Genomic DNA, 14,818 nt, shown 5'->3' on the forward strand with positions numbered 1-14,818 from the left:
TCTTTAGACAAGATAAAAATGCAATGGAATACAATACATACTGGTGGGATGTCCTCAACCATAAAGGAAATAAGAATAAACAGCAATGGATATTACTATCCTGCCAGTGTGAAGGTGATATGTTGAAGTAAACATTAAAATAATGCTAATGGCAAAACTAAGGTAACTTGAAATCAGTGAAGTACACTGACAAAACTACTTATAGCTGATTATTGACTACAGGAAATGCCTATGAGCCAGCCCTCACCAGGGGATCAGAGGTGGAGAGAGTCAGCAACTTTAAATTCCTCAGTGTTTTCATTTCAAAGAATCTGTCCTGGGCCCTGCACGTGATTAACATTACGATGAAAGCCAATCAGCATCTCTACTTTCTTAGAAGTTTGCAAAGATTCAGCATAACATGAAAAAGTTTGATAAACTTCTATAGATGTGCTGTAGAGAGTTCATTGACTGGTTGCACCATAGCCTGGTATGAAAACACTACAGAAAAGCCTACAAAAAAATCCAACACAGGTATAGCCCTCCCCACCATTGAGCACAACTATATGGTGTGCTTTCCCAGAAGAGCAGCATCCATCAAGGATACCCACCACGAAGGCCATGCTCTCTTCTCACTGCTGCCATAAGGAAGGAGGTACAGGAGCCTTAAGTCCCATACCATCTTTGTTTATGTGCAGTTTTTCATTTATTCTATTGTGTTTCTGTGTATTCACTATGAATGACTGCAAGAAAATGAATCTCAGGGTTGTATACATACATGCACTTTGATACTAAATTTACTTTGAATTTTGTAGTAGGATTCAGTTCCTGCTGCTGCTGTAAGGAGTTTGTATGCTCTCCTTGTGACCTTGCAGGTTTCCCAGGCTGCACCGGTTTCCTCCCACATTCCAAAGATGTACGGGCTATTGTGGGTATGCTCTGTTGGCACAGGAAGCACGGGGATATTTGCAAGCTGCCCCCAGCACACCCTTGGACTATGTTGATCATTGATGCATTTCACTGAATGTTTCGATGCACATGAAAAAAAAAACGCTAATTTGTATCTTATATTCACTGTCTGCAACAGTTTGGAACACAAAATAGCAGATGCTGGAATGATTAAAAGTCTCAATAATATTACACTATTGTAAACAGAAATTATAGATGATTTTTATTTACAGAATTTACAAGCAGACCACAGATAGATCTGTCTGTACAATAGTACTGTAACACTCCTTCCAAACAAGGAAGATGCTGAAATGACATGAGTTGGTCATCCACTAAGTGATCACGTACCTATTTGCAACCCAGTGAAGAGCAAGCAGAGAGCAGAGCAGTAAGTTACAGATGTGGATCATTAGGCTGTGTCACTGACCTGACCCAACTGTTTAACCAAGGGCAAGGTAAATGTAAAAGTCCAGTTCGGCATAAGGGCATAACAATACGATTTGCATAATTAGGTTTATTTTCTGCTTTTGAAGTTTCAACCTGGTGCCTTGTCGCTGCTATTCAACACTGTGCCCAATTAACAATCTTCATTCACCAGAGATTTCCTGTGGTCCACAAAATCACTTTGTCCAGAAACTGTTGTCAGAAGTTGAAGACAAAGTGGTCAAGGTTCAGGAATCATTTGTCTCACTGTAATTGGATGAAGTCCACCAGTTACTATCTCTCAATGTACTTTACTTATAACCAGAACTGGAGATTGAACTATGGCACACATTGTTGGATAATACGTTTCTTCCTAACCTCTGAACTTCTGACAGTCTCTTTCAAATGTTTACACATTGCAACCTGGAGCACAGCTGGGCCAGCTAACAAGTTCACCTTTCATTCATTCATAAGACCTCTTTATCTGATTTTCTCCAATATTTAAGTCATCAAAAAACATCAAAGCCACCTGAGCATGATAATATTAAATAATAATTCAAATACAAAAAAAGAAGTAAATTATCTCCAAGTGTGATTATGTCCCATATTAAAAGATGATATCATTAACAGCACAGTTTTATGATGGTACTTAAAAGAGAATATTTAATACAATTTAATAGAAATGCATCTCAGGAAGGAATTTTTTTAAAAGTCAATTCACCCAAAACTAAAACCTAGCCTAAATGTGCAAATTCTTTCAAATGACGAAAACACAATGCAGGTAATTTCACAAAAAGAAACCTTGTCTTTCACTATTGACATGTATGACATGCAAACAAATCTGTCCACCGCAACTTGAAACTTCACTCAGTCACAGTAAATCTTCAGATTAGCCTGACGATGAAGATGTTCATTCACATTTGCACTTGCAATTGTTCATTTTGATAAGTTGTTTCAAAGGTGTGTCATCAGATAGCATGAATGTGGGAGCTGTACAAGGCACATTCTTCAAAGGGTGATGAAAACAATCAAACATCATCAGATATTCATCAAATTTGTACAATCCTCATTATTACAACAATGTTGGAAATGAGGAAAGACTTTTCAAAGTTATCATAGGGTAAATTTCTGACTTGCGTCCCAAATTGTTTAACAAACCTTTAGAATCAGACGTAATAATCAGGTACATTTGTAATAATTTTTTTTTTCACAAATGTACCTGCTCTCTACCTCATTTCCCTGCACTCAAGAATCTGAAAACTCATTAAACACTTTTATCTTACAGCCTAAATGTAAATGAACTAATTCAGTAATACAATTTTTCCTTTTGAATTACATTATCTACAGTCATTGCTTTTCTTCGTATCAAGAATTTTGGTTTGGTTTCCACTATTTATGCTTCACTATGATCACTTTCAACTCACCAAAATCTACAAAATATTCCATTCAATCCACTCTTCTTCAGGCAGTAAATACATTGGCAAAATATATGAGAAGCTGAATGACTAGATTCTGGTTCCCCTGTTTAAAAGCAATAATCTGATACCATACACCTTCTGTTGATTGGAAGTTCATACAATACACAGAAATGAGTAAGCACACATCTTGTATGCCCTTTCTAATAGAATTTACATTAAGGTAAAGGTCAATCAAGTTGCCAATGTTCAGTGTACATTATCTATTACAACAAGAGTTCATTACATTCAGTGAATGAAAGCTTCTTCAGTATTGTACACAATTGCTTAGTTGCAGAATGAATTTACAATATATTTAAAGAAATAGTTAACTTCCATGAATAAAAACATGGTTACAATAAATTACCATCTAAAACTTTGATATATCTTTTCAAGAAAAGCTAATTTTCTGAGTTTTGTAAAGTGGTTGCCCAACAGTTTGTACCTACATTGGCAGCAGTATTCTGTTCTGCAACCAGGCCTGTGCAGGCTCATACATTGCTTTACACCAATGTTGTGATTAAGACAAGAACATAATCACATTATTTTGTGATGTACCCGTACCAAATAACTCAGCAGCTTTACACACGCCCCACATTCATTCCTGTTCATCCACTTCCGTGAAGATGTCACTGAAGAAATATTCTGCCACACTTGTTGGCGGCACCTGCTCTGTGTCCTGTTCCACGGTACAGCAGGCCTCCTCTGCGTACGACTCTGACTGCCAACTCTGCAGTGAGGAGTTACACACCACCTGGAAAGACGTGGACACAAGTAAGAATGCGTGGCACTTGAAAACTTGTTTTGTGGCAGCAGTACAATGCAAAGTCTTAAAAATATATAAATTACTAAATTAAATAAAAAGCCCCTCCCATCGGACAGAAGATACAAAAGCTTGAAAGCAAATACCACCAGGCTCAAGGACACGAGCTTCTATCCCACTGTTATCAGATTCGTGAATGGACCTCTTGTACGATAGGATTGACTCCACCTCACAATCTACCTCATTATGACCTTGCATATTGTTTATTGTCTGCCTGCACTTTCTCTATAGCTGTTACACTTTAATCTACATTTTATTATTTTATCTAAATGCACTGTGTAATGATCTGATCTGTATGAACAGTAAGCAAAGACGACTTCTTGACTGTACACGTGACAATAATAAACCAATTCTAATCTGCACTGACTGTGGTATCCAAATAAGGAAATGAAGGATCCAGCTGCAAAGGTCAGGGTTATTCAAGCTTCGTTATCAATATTAGGGGAATGATGGTGTTGAACAGCGAGCTGTAATCAATAGACAGCAGCCTGACATGTCTTGCAGTTGTCTAGATGCTCTAAAGCATACAGCGGAGAGCCAGTGAGACTGCTGCAAATCTGTTGCAGACATTACTACAAGCAGAATACAATAAACGATTCCCACTCAGTTCTCTACTTCCACATCTGAATCAGCATTCGCAAGTCCTGTATTTACAACTGTGCATGGATTAAAAAATGGAAAACTCTGTGCAAGTGTAACACTCTCACTGGGCTTGTATGCAAACTTGGCTCATTAGCTAACTCAGCTAACAGCCATGCAACTCAGCAGTGAGAAGGCCACCTTTCATAAACAATATACATCTAGGGTTGGTATGATTTGGGGTTCAACCAAACAGGAATGATGTGATGGTTCTGATTAAAGAAACTTTGATTTGTATAAGTTATCAGTAGCCCAGAAATGACAGATCATACACCAGCATAAAATTATAAAGAAAGTAAATTGACCAAATTTTCAACTTTAACAGTTACAGAAAAAAGGAAAAAAATAAAAGGGCTCATTAAAGTTAAAACAGTCCAATGTGTACAAAACGTTGCTCACACTGGAGTAGTTGGGGTGTATCGGGGGGGGGGGGTGTCACACGTTGGACCCACAGCCTGTGTGAAAACACCCCCACATTTCGAATTCTCCTCAAAGACCACCTCAAACAAACTGGCTACTTCTCAGGAGTACTGGCCTTTCCTCCTTGGAGCCATTCATCGGCACGAACAACTTCTTGCAATGGGGACTCTCCTAACAGCATTCTGTGGCATCTTCCCCGTGCCCCACTCCGCAGCTCCCGCCAAAAAAAGACCCCAAACCAGACTACTGTCCTTCAGGAAATCTTCCCCACAACTCTCCGGGATCTTCCCTCACATTCCACAGTCCTGACTGGCTGACACACAACACGGTTCCTTATCTTTAGCCGAAGCCAAAACACTTTCCAGCATGGCACACTGCCTAATATAAACCACCTCATAGCATAGCAGTAGAAATCTTAACAAGGGCTTTGCACAAGAATCTATTGCTCAACAATTTAGAACAAAAGCTCAAGGATAACATGTCCCAAGGAGACATCAGATTGTACAGGGGGAGAGAGGCATGCAGGCGCAGTCGGCATGTTATGCTCACCACAGTCCTGAGGAGACACTCTATTGTGTAGAGGAAGACAGACAGTTTAAAAGAAGCGAGTGAGTACAGTTGGCACATTTTGTGCACCACCGTTCCCGACAATACATTGGATTGTGCATAATTAGACACTTGGTAAGGTCCAATAAAAAGTTAGATTTAAGCAGAGTGGCTATTATGTGGAGCGGGGAGTTAAGGTTTGAGCTTACCGAGGCTTCGGTGAGAAGAGACGTAGGCCATAGGACTTTTTTTGACGTTATTTATTCTTTCTTTCCTATTGCACATATAGAGCAGTTGAGATATCAGACAAGATACTCGAATGCTCCTCTTGCAGGATGTGAGACGGCAGGGAGACCTCTAGTGTCCCTGACAACTACACATGCAAGAAGTGCATCCAGCTGCAGCTAACAGCATTAAGGACGGTAGAGCTGGAACTGAAACTGGATGTACACCAGATCATTTGGGACGCTGAGGGGGTGACAGACAGGACTTTCAAGGAGGTTGTTACACACAAGGTGCAGGCCACAGGTAACTGGGAGACCATCAGCCGAGGGAAGGGGGTTAAGGAGCCAGTGCAGAGTACCCCTGTGGCCAATCCCCTCAACAACAGCTGTAATGTCTTGGCTACTGTCGGGAGAGAATGACCTAGCAGAGGAAAGCCACAGCAATCAGGTCTCTGGCACTGAGCCTGGCTCTGTGGCACAAAATGGAAGGGGAAAGGAGAGAGCTATAGTGATAGGGGATTCGTTGGTTAGGTGAACAGAAAGCAGGTTCTGTGGAGGAGAATGAGATTCCGGATGGTTCATTACCTCCGGGGTGCCAGAATCAGGGACATCTCAGATTGAATCCACAGCGAGATTGAGAAAGTGAGCAGCCAGAGGCTGTGCTCCATGTCAGTATCAATAGATGACGAGGTCCTGCTAAATGAGTTCAGGAGGTTAGGTGCTAAGTTAACGGACAGAACCTTTGGGATTGCTACCTGTGCATGTGCTAGTGAGGGCAGAAATAGGAAGAACATACAGATAAACATATAGTTAAGGAGTTGGTGTAGGAGGGAGGGCTACAGAATTTTGGATCATTGGGCTCTCATAGAGTCATAGAAAAGTACAATATAGAAACAGGCCCTTCAGCCCATCTAGTCTGTGCTGAACCATTTAAACTGCTTATTCCCATCAACCTGCATCGGGAACAAAGCCCTTCATACCCCTACCATCCATATACCTATCCAAACTTCTCTTAAATGTTGAAATCGAACTTGCATGCAGCACTTGTGCTGGCAGCTTGCTCCACACTTTCATGACTCGCTAAGTGAAGACGTTTCCTGTCATCTTTTGCTTACACTTTTCATCTTTCACAACATATGACTCCTGATTCTACCACCACACAACCTCAGTGGAAAAAACCTGCTTGCACTTACCCTATCTATATCCCTCAGAATTTTGTATACCTCTATTAAATCTCCTATCTTCTACATTCTAAGGAATAAAGTCCTAACCTATTCAATCTTTCTGTATACCTCAGGTCCTCCAGACATGGCAACATCCTTGTAAGTCTTCTCTGTACTTTTTCAAACTTACTTGCATCTTTCCTGTAGGTAGGTGGCCAAAACTACACACAATATTCAAAATTAGACCTCACCAACGTCTTATATAACTTCAACATAACATCCCATCTTCCGTACTCAATACATTGATTTATAAGACCATAAGATATAGGAGCCATTCAGCCCATCGAGTCTGTTCCGCCATTCAATCATGGGCTGATCCAATTCTTCCAGTCATCCCCACTCCCCTGCCTTCTCCCAATACCCTTTGATGCCCTGGCTAATCGATCTCTGCCTTAAATACACCCAATGACTTGGCCTCCACAGCCGCTCATGGCAACAAATTCCACAGATTTACCACCCTCTGACTAAAATAATTTCTCCACATCTCAGTTCTAAAAGGACGTTCTTCTATCCTGAAGTCATGCCCTTTTTAAGGGTCTAAGGGTCGGCACAACATAGTGGACTGAAGGGCTGTACTGTTCTATGTTCTATGTTTTGTCCTAGAATCCCCTATCATGGGAAATAACTTTGCCTCATCTAATCTGTTCAGGCCTTTTAACAGTCAGAATGTTTCTATGAGATCCCCCCTCATTCTCCTGAACTCCACGGAATACAGTCCAAGAGTTGCCAGACGTTCCTCATATAGTAACCCTTTCACTCCTGGAATCATTCTCGTAAAGGCCAATCTGCCAAAAGCTTTCTTTATGAATCTATCTACCTGTAATGCTACTGTCAATGAACTATGTACTGGTATTCCCAGATCCCTTTGTTCTACCACACTCCTCAGTGCCCTACCATTCACTGTGTAAGACCTTCCCTGGTTGGTCCTACTGAAGTGTAATACCTCGAACTTGATTGCATTAAATTTCATCTGCCATTTTTCAGCCCATTTTTCCAGCTGGTCCAGATCCCACTACAAGCCATGATAGCCACTAAACCCCCAATCTTAGTGTCATCTGCAAATTTACTGATCTAGTTAACCACACTATCATAAAGATCATTGATAGATGACAAACGGACCCAGTATCAATCTCTGCGGCACTCCACTAGTCACAGACCTCCAGTCAGAGAGGCAACCATCTACAATGGTGCTGGAATGTTTTTGAGCACTGTAGAATTTTCTCTGTTTCTGCATAAATATGACCTAAAATGTGATCAGATCTTCATGCGTCCTAAAACCAGGTAAAGAGTACTCAATTAAATAAATAACACAAAAATATTATACTTATTCATTTATTTATTGAGAAAAATGATCCAATATTGTTAGATGTATTTGTTGGAAAAAGTATGTGAACCTCTGGAGCAATGCCTTCTACAAAAGCATTTGGAGTCAGACATTCCAATCAAAGAGATGAGATTGGAGGTGTGGGTTGTAGAGGTGCCCTGCCTTATGAAAAAGCAATACAAAGTCAAGTTAGTTTAGGGCTCTCAGTAATACTAGACGGACTGTTTGGCGGGGTCGACGGCTATTCACCCTAGGCAACAGGAGTCAGTGGGGCAAAGACCGTTATATTAGTAACAGAGCCCGCCCTTCTTAAGAAAGATCTGTTTTTGTGCGCCATGCCTCGATCAGAACAACTTTTAGAGGATCTTAGAAGAATTGTAGAGATGCATGAAGCTGCAGAAGGCTACAAAAGCATTTTTAAAGACCTGAGTGTTCATCAGTCCACAGTCAGAGAAATTGTCTAGAAATGGAGGAAACTCAGTACTGTTGCTACTCTCCCTAGGAGTGGGCATCCTGCAAAGATCATACTAGCAGCACAATGTGCAATATTGAAGGGGGCGAAAAAGGAGTTACAGCAAAAGACCTGCCGAAATCTCTAGAACTTGTTAAAGTCTCTGCTCATGTGTCCACTATAAGAAAAGCACTGAACATGAACGGTGTTCACAGAAGGACACCAGGGAGGAAACCACTGGTCTCCAAAAAAACACTGCTGCACGTCTCAAGTTTGCAAAAGACCACATGGATATTCCAGAATGCCTCTGGGACAATGTTCTGTGGACAGATAAGACAGAGGTTGAACTTTTTGCCGGAAATGCACACTGCTAATTTTGGAGAAAAAAGAGCATTACACACCAACACCAAAACCTCATCCCAACTGTTAAACATGGTGGAAGGAGCATCGTGTTTAAGGTCGCTTTGCTGCCTCAAGGCTTGGACAGCTTGCAATCATTGAGGGAAGAATGAATTCAAAATTGTATCAAGACGTATTGCAGGAGAATATTAGGGTAGTAGTCCCTTATCTGAAGCTTAATAGAAATTGGATAATGCAACAAGACAATGATCCAAAAGAAGAGAGTAAACCAACAACAGAAGAAAATCTGTGTTTTGGAATGGCCGAGTCAAAGTCCTAGCCTTAATCCTACAGAAATGTTGTGGAAGGACCTGGAGCAAGCAGTTTATGCAAGGAAGCCCACCAACATCCCAGCATTGAAGCAGTTTTGCACGGAGGAATGGCCCAAAATTCCTCCAAGCCAATATGCAGGACTGATCAACAGTTATCAGAAACATTTGGTTGAAGTTATTGCTGTACAAGGGGATAACACCAGTTACTGAAACCAAAGGTTCACATACTTTTTCCAACATACACATCTAACAATATTGGATCATTTTTCTCAATAAATAAATGAACAAGCGTAATGTTTTGTGTTATTTATTTAACTGGGTTCTCTTTTAGGATTACGTGAAGATCTGATCACACTTTATGCAGAAATAGAGACAATTCTACAGGGTTCACACACCTTCTAGCAGCACAGTACTACCACCTCTGGCTTCTCCCACATCTCTTCAGTACAGGTCTCTGTTCCAGAGAAAGTGGGACTTCTACAGAAATGGTTTGCATTTGAACTGGAAGGGGACTAACATCGCAGCAGGAAAGTGGGGAAGTGTGGAGGAGGGGTATAAACAAGAGCTGCAGGGAGATGGGAACCAGAGCACCAGAACAGTTAAGACCATAAGATACAGGAGCAGAATTAGGCCATTTAGCCCATCGTGTCTGCACTGCCACTTCATCATAGATCCATTTTTACTCTCAGCTCCAATCTCCTGCCTTCCCCTTGTATCCCTTCATGCCCTGACCAATCAAGAATCTAACAACCACTACCTTAAATATACATAAAGACTTGGCCTCCACAGCTGTCTGTGGCAAAGAATTCCACAGATTCACCACTCTCTGGCTAAAGAAATCCCTCCTCCATTCTAAAAGGATCCCCCTCTATTCTGAGGCTGTGTCCCCTGGTCTTAGACTCTCCCACCATAGGAAACATCCTCTCCACGTCATTCCAGCAAGGCCTTTCATCATTCAACCAACACACTGGCCCGCTGCGTTCACCAGCAACTTTGATGTGTGTTGCTTGAATTTCCAGCATCTGCAGAATTCCTCTTGTTTGCCTTTCATCATTCAATAGGCTTCAATGAGATCACCCCTCATTCTTCCGAATTTCAGTGAATACAGGTGCAAAGCCATCAAACACTTTCATATGCCAAGCCGTTTAATCCTGAAGCCATTTTCGTGAACCTCCTTTGAACCCTGCAGTTACAATCTTCCAGTCTTCCGGAACCATTCCAGAATCTAGTGATTCTTGGAGGATCATTAGTAATGCCACCACAATCTCTTCAGCCACATCTTTCAGAACACTGGGCTGTACACCATCTGGTCCAGGTGACTTACCTACCTCCAGACCTTTCAGTTTCCCAAGAACATTCTCTCTAGTATTGGTAACTTCACACACTTCATGACCCCTGACACCTGGAATTTCCACCATACTGCTGGTGTCTTCCACCATGAAGACTGATGCAAAATACTTATTCAGTTTGTCCACCATTTCCTTGTCCCCAATTACAACTTCTCCAGCATCGTTTTCCAGCAGTCCAATATCCACTCTTGCCTGTTTTACTCTTTCTATGTACTGACTGCCCTGGTTCAGATTTTTACTGCTAATGTAGTAGGGTACTTCATTTAGTAGCTTTGTGTAGAAGCAGTGTGTCCTGCTGATAGTGTTTGGGTTTCAGTGAAAGGGGCTGTGATGTTCAACTTAGAAATGTTGATTCAGCCAATCAGGATGGTGGAATTGGGAAACCTTCTTCAGAGAGGTTTTTATGATAGACACTGGTGGGGTTCATGGTCTTTTTGGAGCAAGATGGAGAGAGAAAGAGATTGGGAGAGACAGCTGTAGGATGTGATCCAATGGGAAGACATGATTGAAAGGAATGCTTCATGAGTTGAAGGAGTCCAAGATGGGAAGTTCTACTGGTGATTGGTGATGAGAATTTGGCGCCATGAGTAACAGTCATACTCAACTTTTGGAAGAAATGAGCTCCAACAATGTGCACATTTAGACTGGTTTAATTATAATAGGCCTTTTAATTTTTTTTTTCCTTTTTCTTTTCCTCTTAGTAACCGGTTGATAAAGCTGAAATTAGTGAATACACTTTTTTTATAATTTTATGCGGTGTACGATCTGTTAACTCTTAACATAGAACATAGAATAGTACAGCACAGTACAGGCCCTTCGGCCCACAATGTTCTGCCGACCCTCAAACCCTGCCTCCCATATAAGCCCCCACCATAGATTCCTCCATATACCTGTCTAGTAGTCTCTTAAACTTCACTAGTGTATCTGCCTCCACCACTGACTCAGGCAGTGCATTCCACGCACCAACCATTCTCTGAGTAAAAAACCTTACTCTAATATCCCCCTTGAACTTCCCACCCCTTACCTTAAAGCCATGTCCTCTTGTATTGAGCAGTGGTGCCCCGCGGAAGAGGCGCTGGCTATCCACTCTATCTATTCCTCTTATTATCTTGTACACCTCTATCATGTCTCCTCTCATCCTCCTTCTCTCCAAAGAGTAAAGCCCTAGCTCCCTTAATCTCTGATCATAGTGCATACTTTCTAAACCAGGCGGCATCCTGGTAAATCTCCTCTGTACCCTTTCCAATGCTTCCATATCCTTCCTATAGTGAGGTGACCAGAACTGGACACAATACTCCAAGTGTGGCCTAACCAGAGTTTTATAGAGCTGCATCATTACATCGCGACTCTTAAACTCTATCCCTCGACTCATGAAAGCTAACGCCCCATAAGCTTTCTTAACTACCCTATCCACCTGTGAGGCAACTTTCAGGGATCTGTGGACATGTACCCCCAGATCCCTCTGCTCCTCCACACTACCAAGAATCCTGCCATTTACTTTGTACTCTGCCTTGGAGTTTGTCCTTCCAAAGTGTACCACCTCACACTTCTCCGGGTTGAACTCCATCTGCCACTTCTCAGCCCACTTCTGCATCCTATCAATGTCTCTCTGCAATCTTTGACAGTCCTCTACACTATCTACAACACCACCAACCCTTGTGTCCTCTGCAAACTTGCCAACCCACCCTTCTACCCCCACATCCAGGTCGTTAATAAAAATCACGAAAAGTAGAGGTCCCAGAACAGATCCTTGTGGGACACCACTAGTCACAATCCTCCAATCTGAATGTACTCCCTCCACCACCACCCTCTGCCTTCTGCAGGCAAGCCAATTCTGAATCCACCTGGCCAAACTTCCCTGGATCCCATGCCTTCTGACTTTCTGAATAAGCCTACCGTGTGGAACCTTGTCAAATGCCTTACTAAAATCCATATAGATCACATCCACTGCACTACCCTCATCTATATGCCTGGTCACCTCCTCAAAGAACTCAATCAGGCTTGTTAGACACGATCTGCCCTTCACAAAGCCATGCTGACTGTCCCTGATCAGACCATGATTCTCTAAATGCCTATAGATCCTATTTCTAAGAATCTTTTCCAACAGCTTTCCCACCATAGACGTAAGGCTCACTGGTCTATAATTACCCGGACTATCCCTACCACCTTTTTTGAACAAGGGGACAACATTCGCCTCCCTCCAATCCTCCGGTACCATTCCTGTGGACAACAAGGACATAAAGGTCCTAGCCAGAGGCTCAGCAATCTCTTCTCTCGCCTCGTGGAGCAGCCTGGGGAATATTCCGTCAGGCCCCGGGGACTTAACTGTCCTAATGTATTTTAACAACTCCAACACCTCCTCTCCCTTAATATCACCATGCTCCAGAACATCAACCTCACTCATATTGTCCTCACCATCATCAAGTTCCCTCTCATTGGTGAATACCGAAGAGAAGTATTCATTGAGGACCTCGCTCACTTCCACAGCCTCCAGGCACATCTTCCCACCTTTATCTCTAATCGATCCTACCTTCACTTCTGTCATCCTTTTTTTCTTCACATAATTGAAGAATGCCTTGGGGTTTTCCTTTACCCTACTCGCCAAGGCCTTCTCATGCCCCCTTCTTGCTCTTCTCAGCCCCTTCTTAAGCTCCTTTCTTGCTTCCCTATATTCCTCAATAGACCCATCTGATCCTTGCTTCCTAAACCTCATGTATGCTGCCGCCTTCCTCCTGACTAGATTTTCCACCTCACTTAGCACCCATGGTTCCTTCACCCTACTATTCTTTATCTTCCTCACCGGGACAAATTTATCCCTTACATCCTGCGAGAGATCTCTAAACATCGACCACATGTCCATAGTGCATTTCCCTGCAAAAACATCATCCCAATTCACACCCGCAAGTTCTAGCCTTATAGCCTCATAATTTGCCTTTCCCCAATTACAAATTTTCCTGTCCTCTTTGATTCTATCCTTTTCCATGATAATTATAAAGGCCAGGGAGCGGTGGTCACTGTCCCCCAGATGCTCACCCACTGAGAGATCTGTGACCTGACCCGGTTCATTACCTAGTACTAGATCTAGTATGGCATTCCCCCTGGTCGGCCTGTCCACATACTGCGACAGGAATCCATCCTGGACACACTTAACAAATTCTGCCCATCTAAACCCTTGGAACTAATCAGGTGCCAATCAATATTAGGGAAGTTAAAGTCACCCATGATAACAACCCTGTTATTTTTGCACCTTTCCAAAATCTGCCTCCCAATCTGCTCCTCTGTATCTCTGCTGCTACCAGGGGGCCTATAGAATACCCCCAGCAGAGTAACTGTTCCCTTCCTGTTCCTGACTTCCACCCATATTGACTCAAAAGAGGATCCTGCTACATTACCCACCCTTTCTGTAGCTGTAATATATCCCTGACCAGTAATGCCACCCCTCCTCCTCTGCTTCCGCCCTCTCTATCCCTTTTAAAGCACTGAAATCCAGGAATATTGAGAATCCATTCCTGCCCTGGTGCCAGCCAAGTCTCTGTAATAGCCACTACATCATAATTCCATGTATGTATCCAAGCTCTCAGTTCATCACCTTCGTTCCTGATGCTTCTTGCATTGAGGTACACACATTTCAGCCCTTCTACCTTACTGTCTTTACACCGTTTATTCTGCTTCTCTTTCCTCAAAGCCTCTCTGTATGTTAGATCTGGCTTTACTCCATGCACTTCTTTCACTGCTCTATCACTCTGGGTCCCATCCCCCTCGCAAATTAGTTTAAACCCTCCCGAACCATGCTAGCAAACCTACCTGCAAGGATATTGCTCCCCCTCGAGTTCAGGTGCAACCCATCGAATCTGTACAGGTCCCACCTTCCCCAGAAGAGATCCCAATGATCTAAAAATCTAAAACCCTGCTCCCTGCACCAACTCCTCAGCCACGCATTTAACTGCCATCTCCTCCAATTCTTACCATCTCTGTCACGTAGCACTGGCAGCAATCCTGAGAACGTCACCCTTGAGGTCCTGTTCTTCAGCCTTCTGCCTAGTTCCCGAAACTCTCACTTCAGGACCTCATCCCTCTTCCTGACTATGTCGTTGGTCCCGACATGTATCACGACTTCTGGTTGCTTTCCCTCTTGTATAATTGTATATGGGCAGTATTTATACAGTATTTCCTGAATCAGGGTTCTGTAAATAAAAAAATCCAATTTTCCTGTTTGCTTGGACCCAAATCAGATCAACCCTAGACGTATATTAAAAAAGGTGGCTTTCTCACTGCTGAGTCTAGAGGCTGTTAGAGCCAAGTTTCTATACGAGCCCAGTGAGGGGGTTCATTGTGGAGGCTATC

General features: G+C 42.5%; 1 protein-coding gene across 3 annotated transcripts in view; it reads right to left on the reverse strand.

Moving 5' to 3' along the window:
* Positions 1 to 1,148: 1,148 nt before the first annotated feature.
* The window catches only part of LOC134357631 (transcription factor TFIIIB component B'' homolog), a 133,094-nt gene continuing 119,424 nt past the window's right edge, over positions 1,149 to 14,818 (reverse strand). For 2 of the 3 annotated variants that reach the window (XM_063069258.1, XM_063069257.1), the window contains exon 31: positions 1,149 to 3,558. In XM_063069258.1, coding sequence (XP_062925328.1) covers positions 3,403 to 3,558 — 156 coding nt within the window. In that variant the 3' untranslated portion in view covers positions 1,149 to 3,402. Of the gene's footprint in view, positions 3,559 to 14,440; positions 14,659 to 14,818 lie in introns of all 3 variants that reach the window. The other variant, XR_010020682.1, reaches the window with a different exon arrangement.

This window comes from Mobula hypostoma, chromosome 16 (genome assembly GCF_963921235.1).
Source record: "Mobula hypostoma chromosome 16, sMobHyp1.1, whole genome shotgun sequence".
Taxonomy (NCBI): Eukaryota; Metazoa; Chordata; class Chondrichthyes; order Myliobatiformes; family Myliobatidae; genus Mobula; species Mobula hypostoma.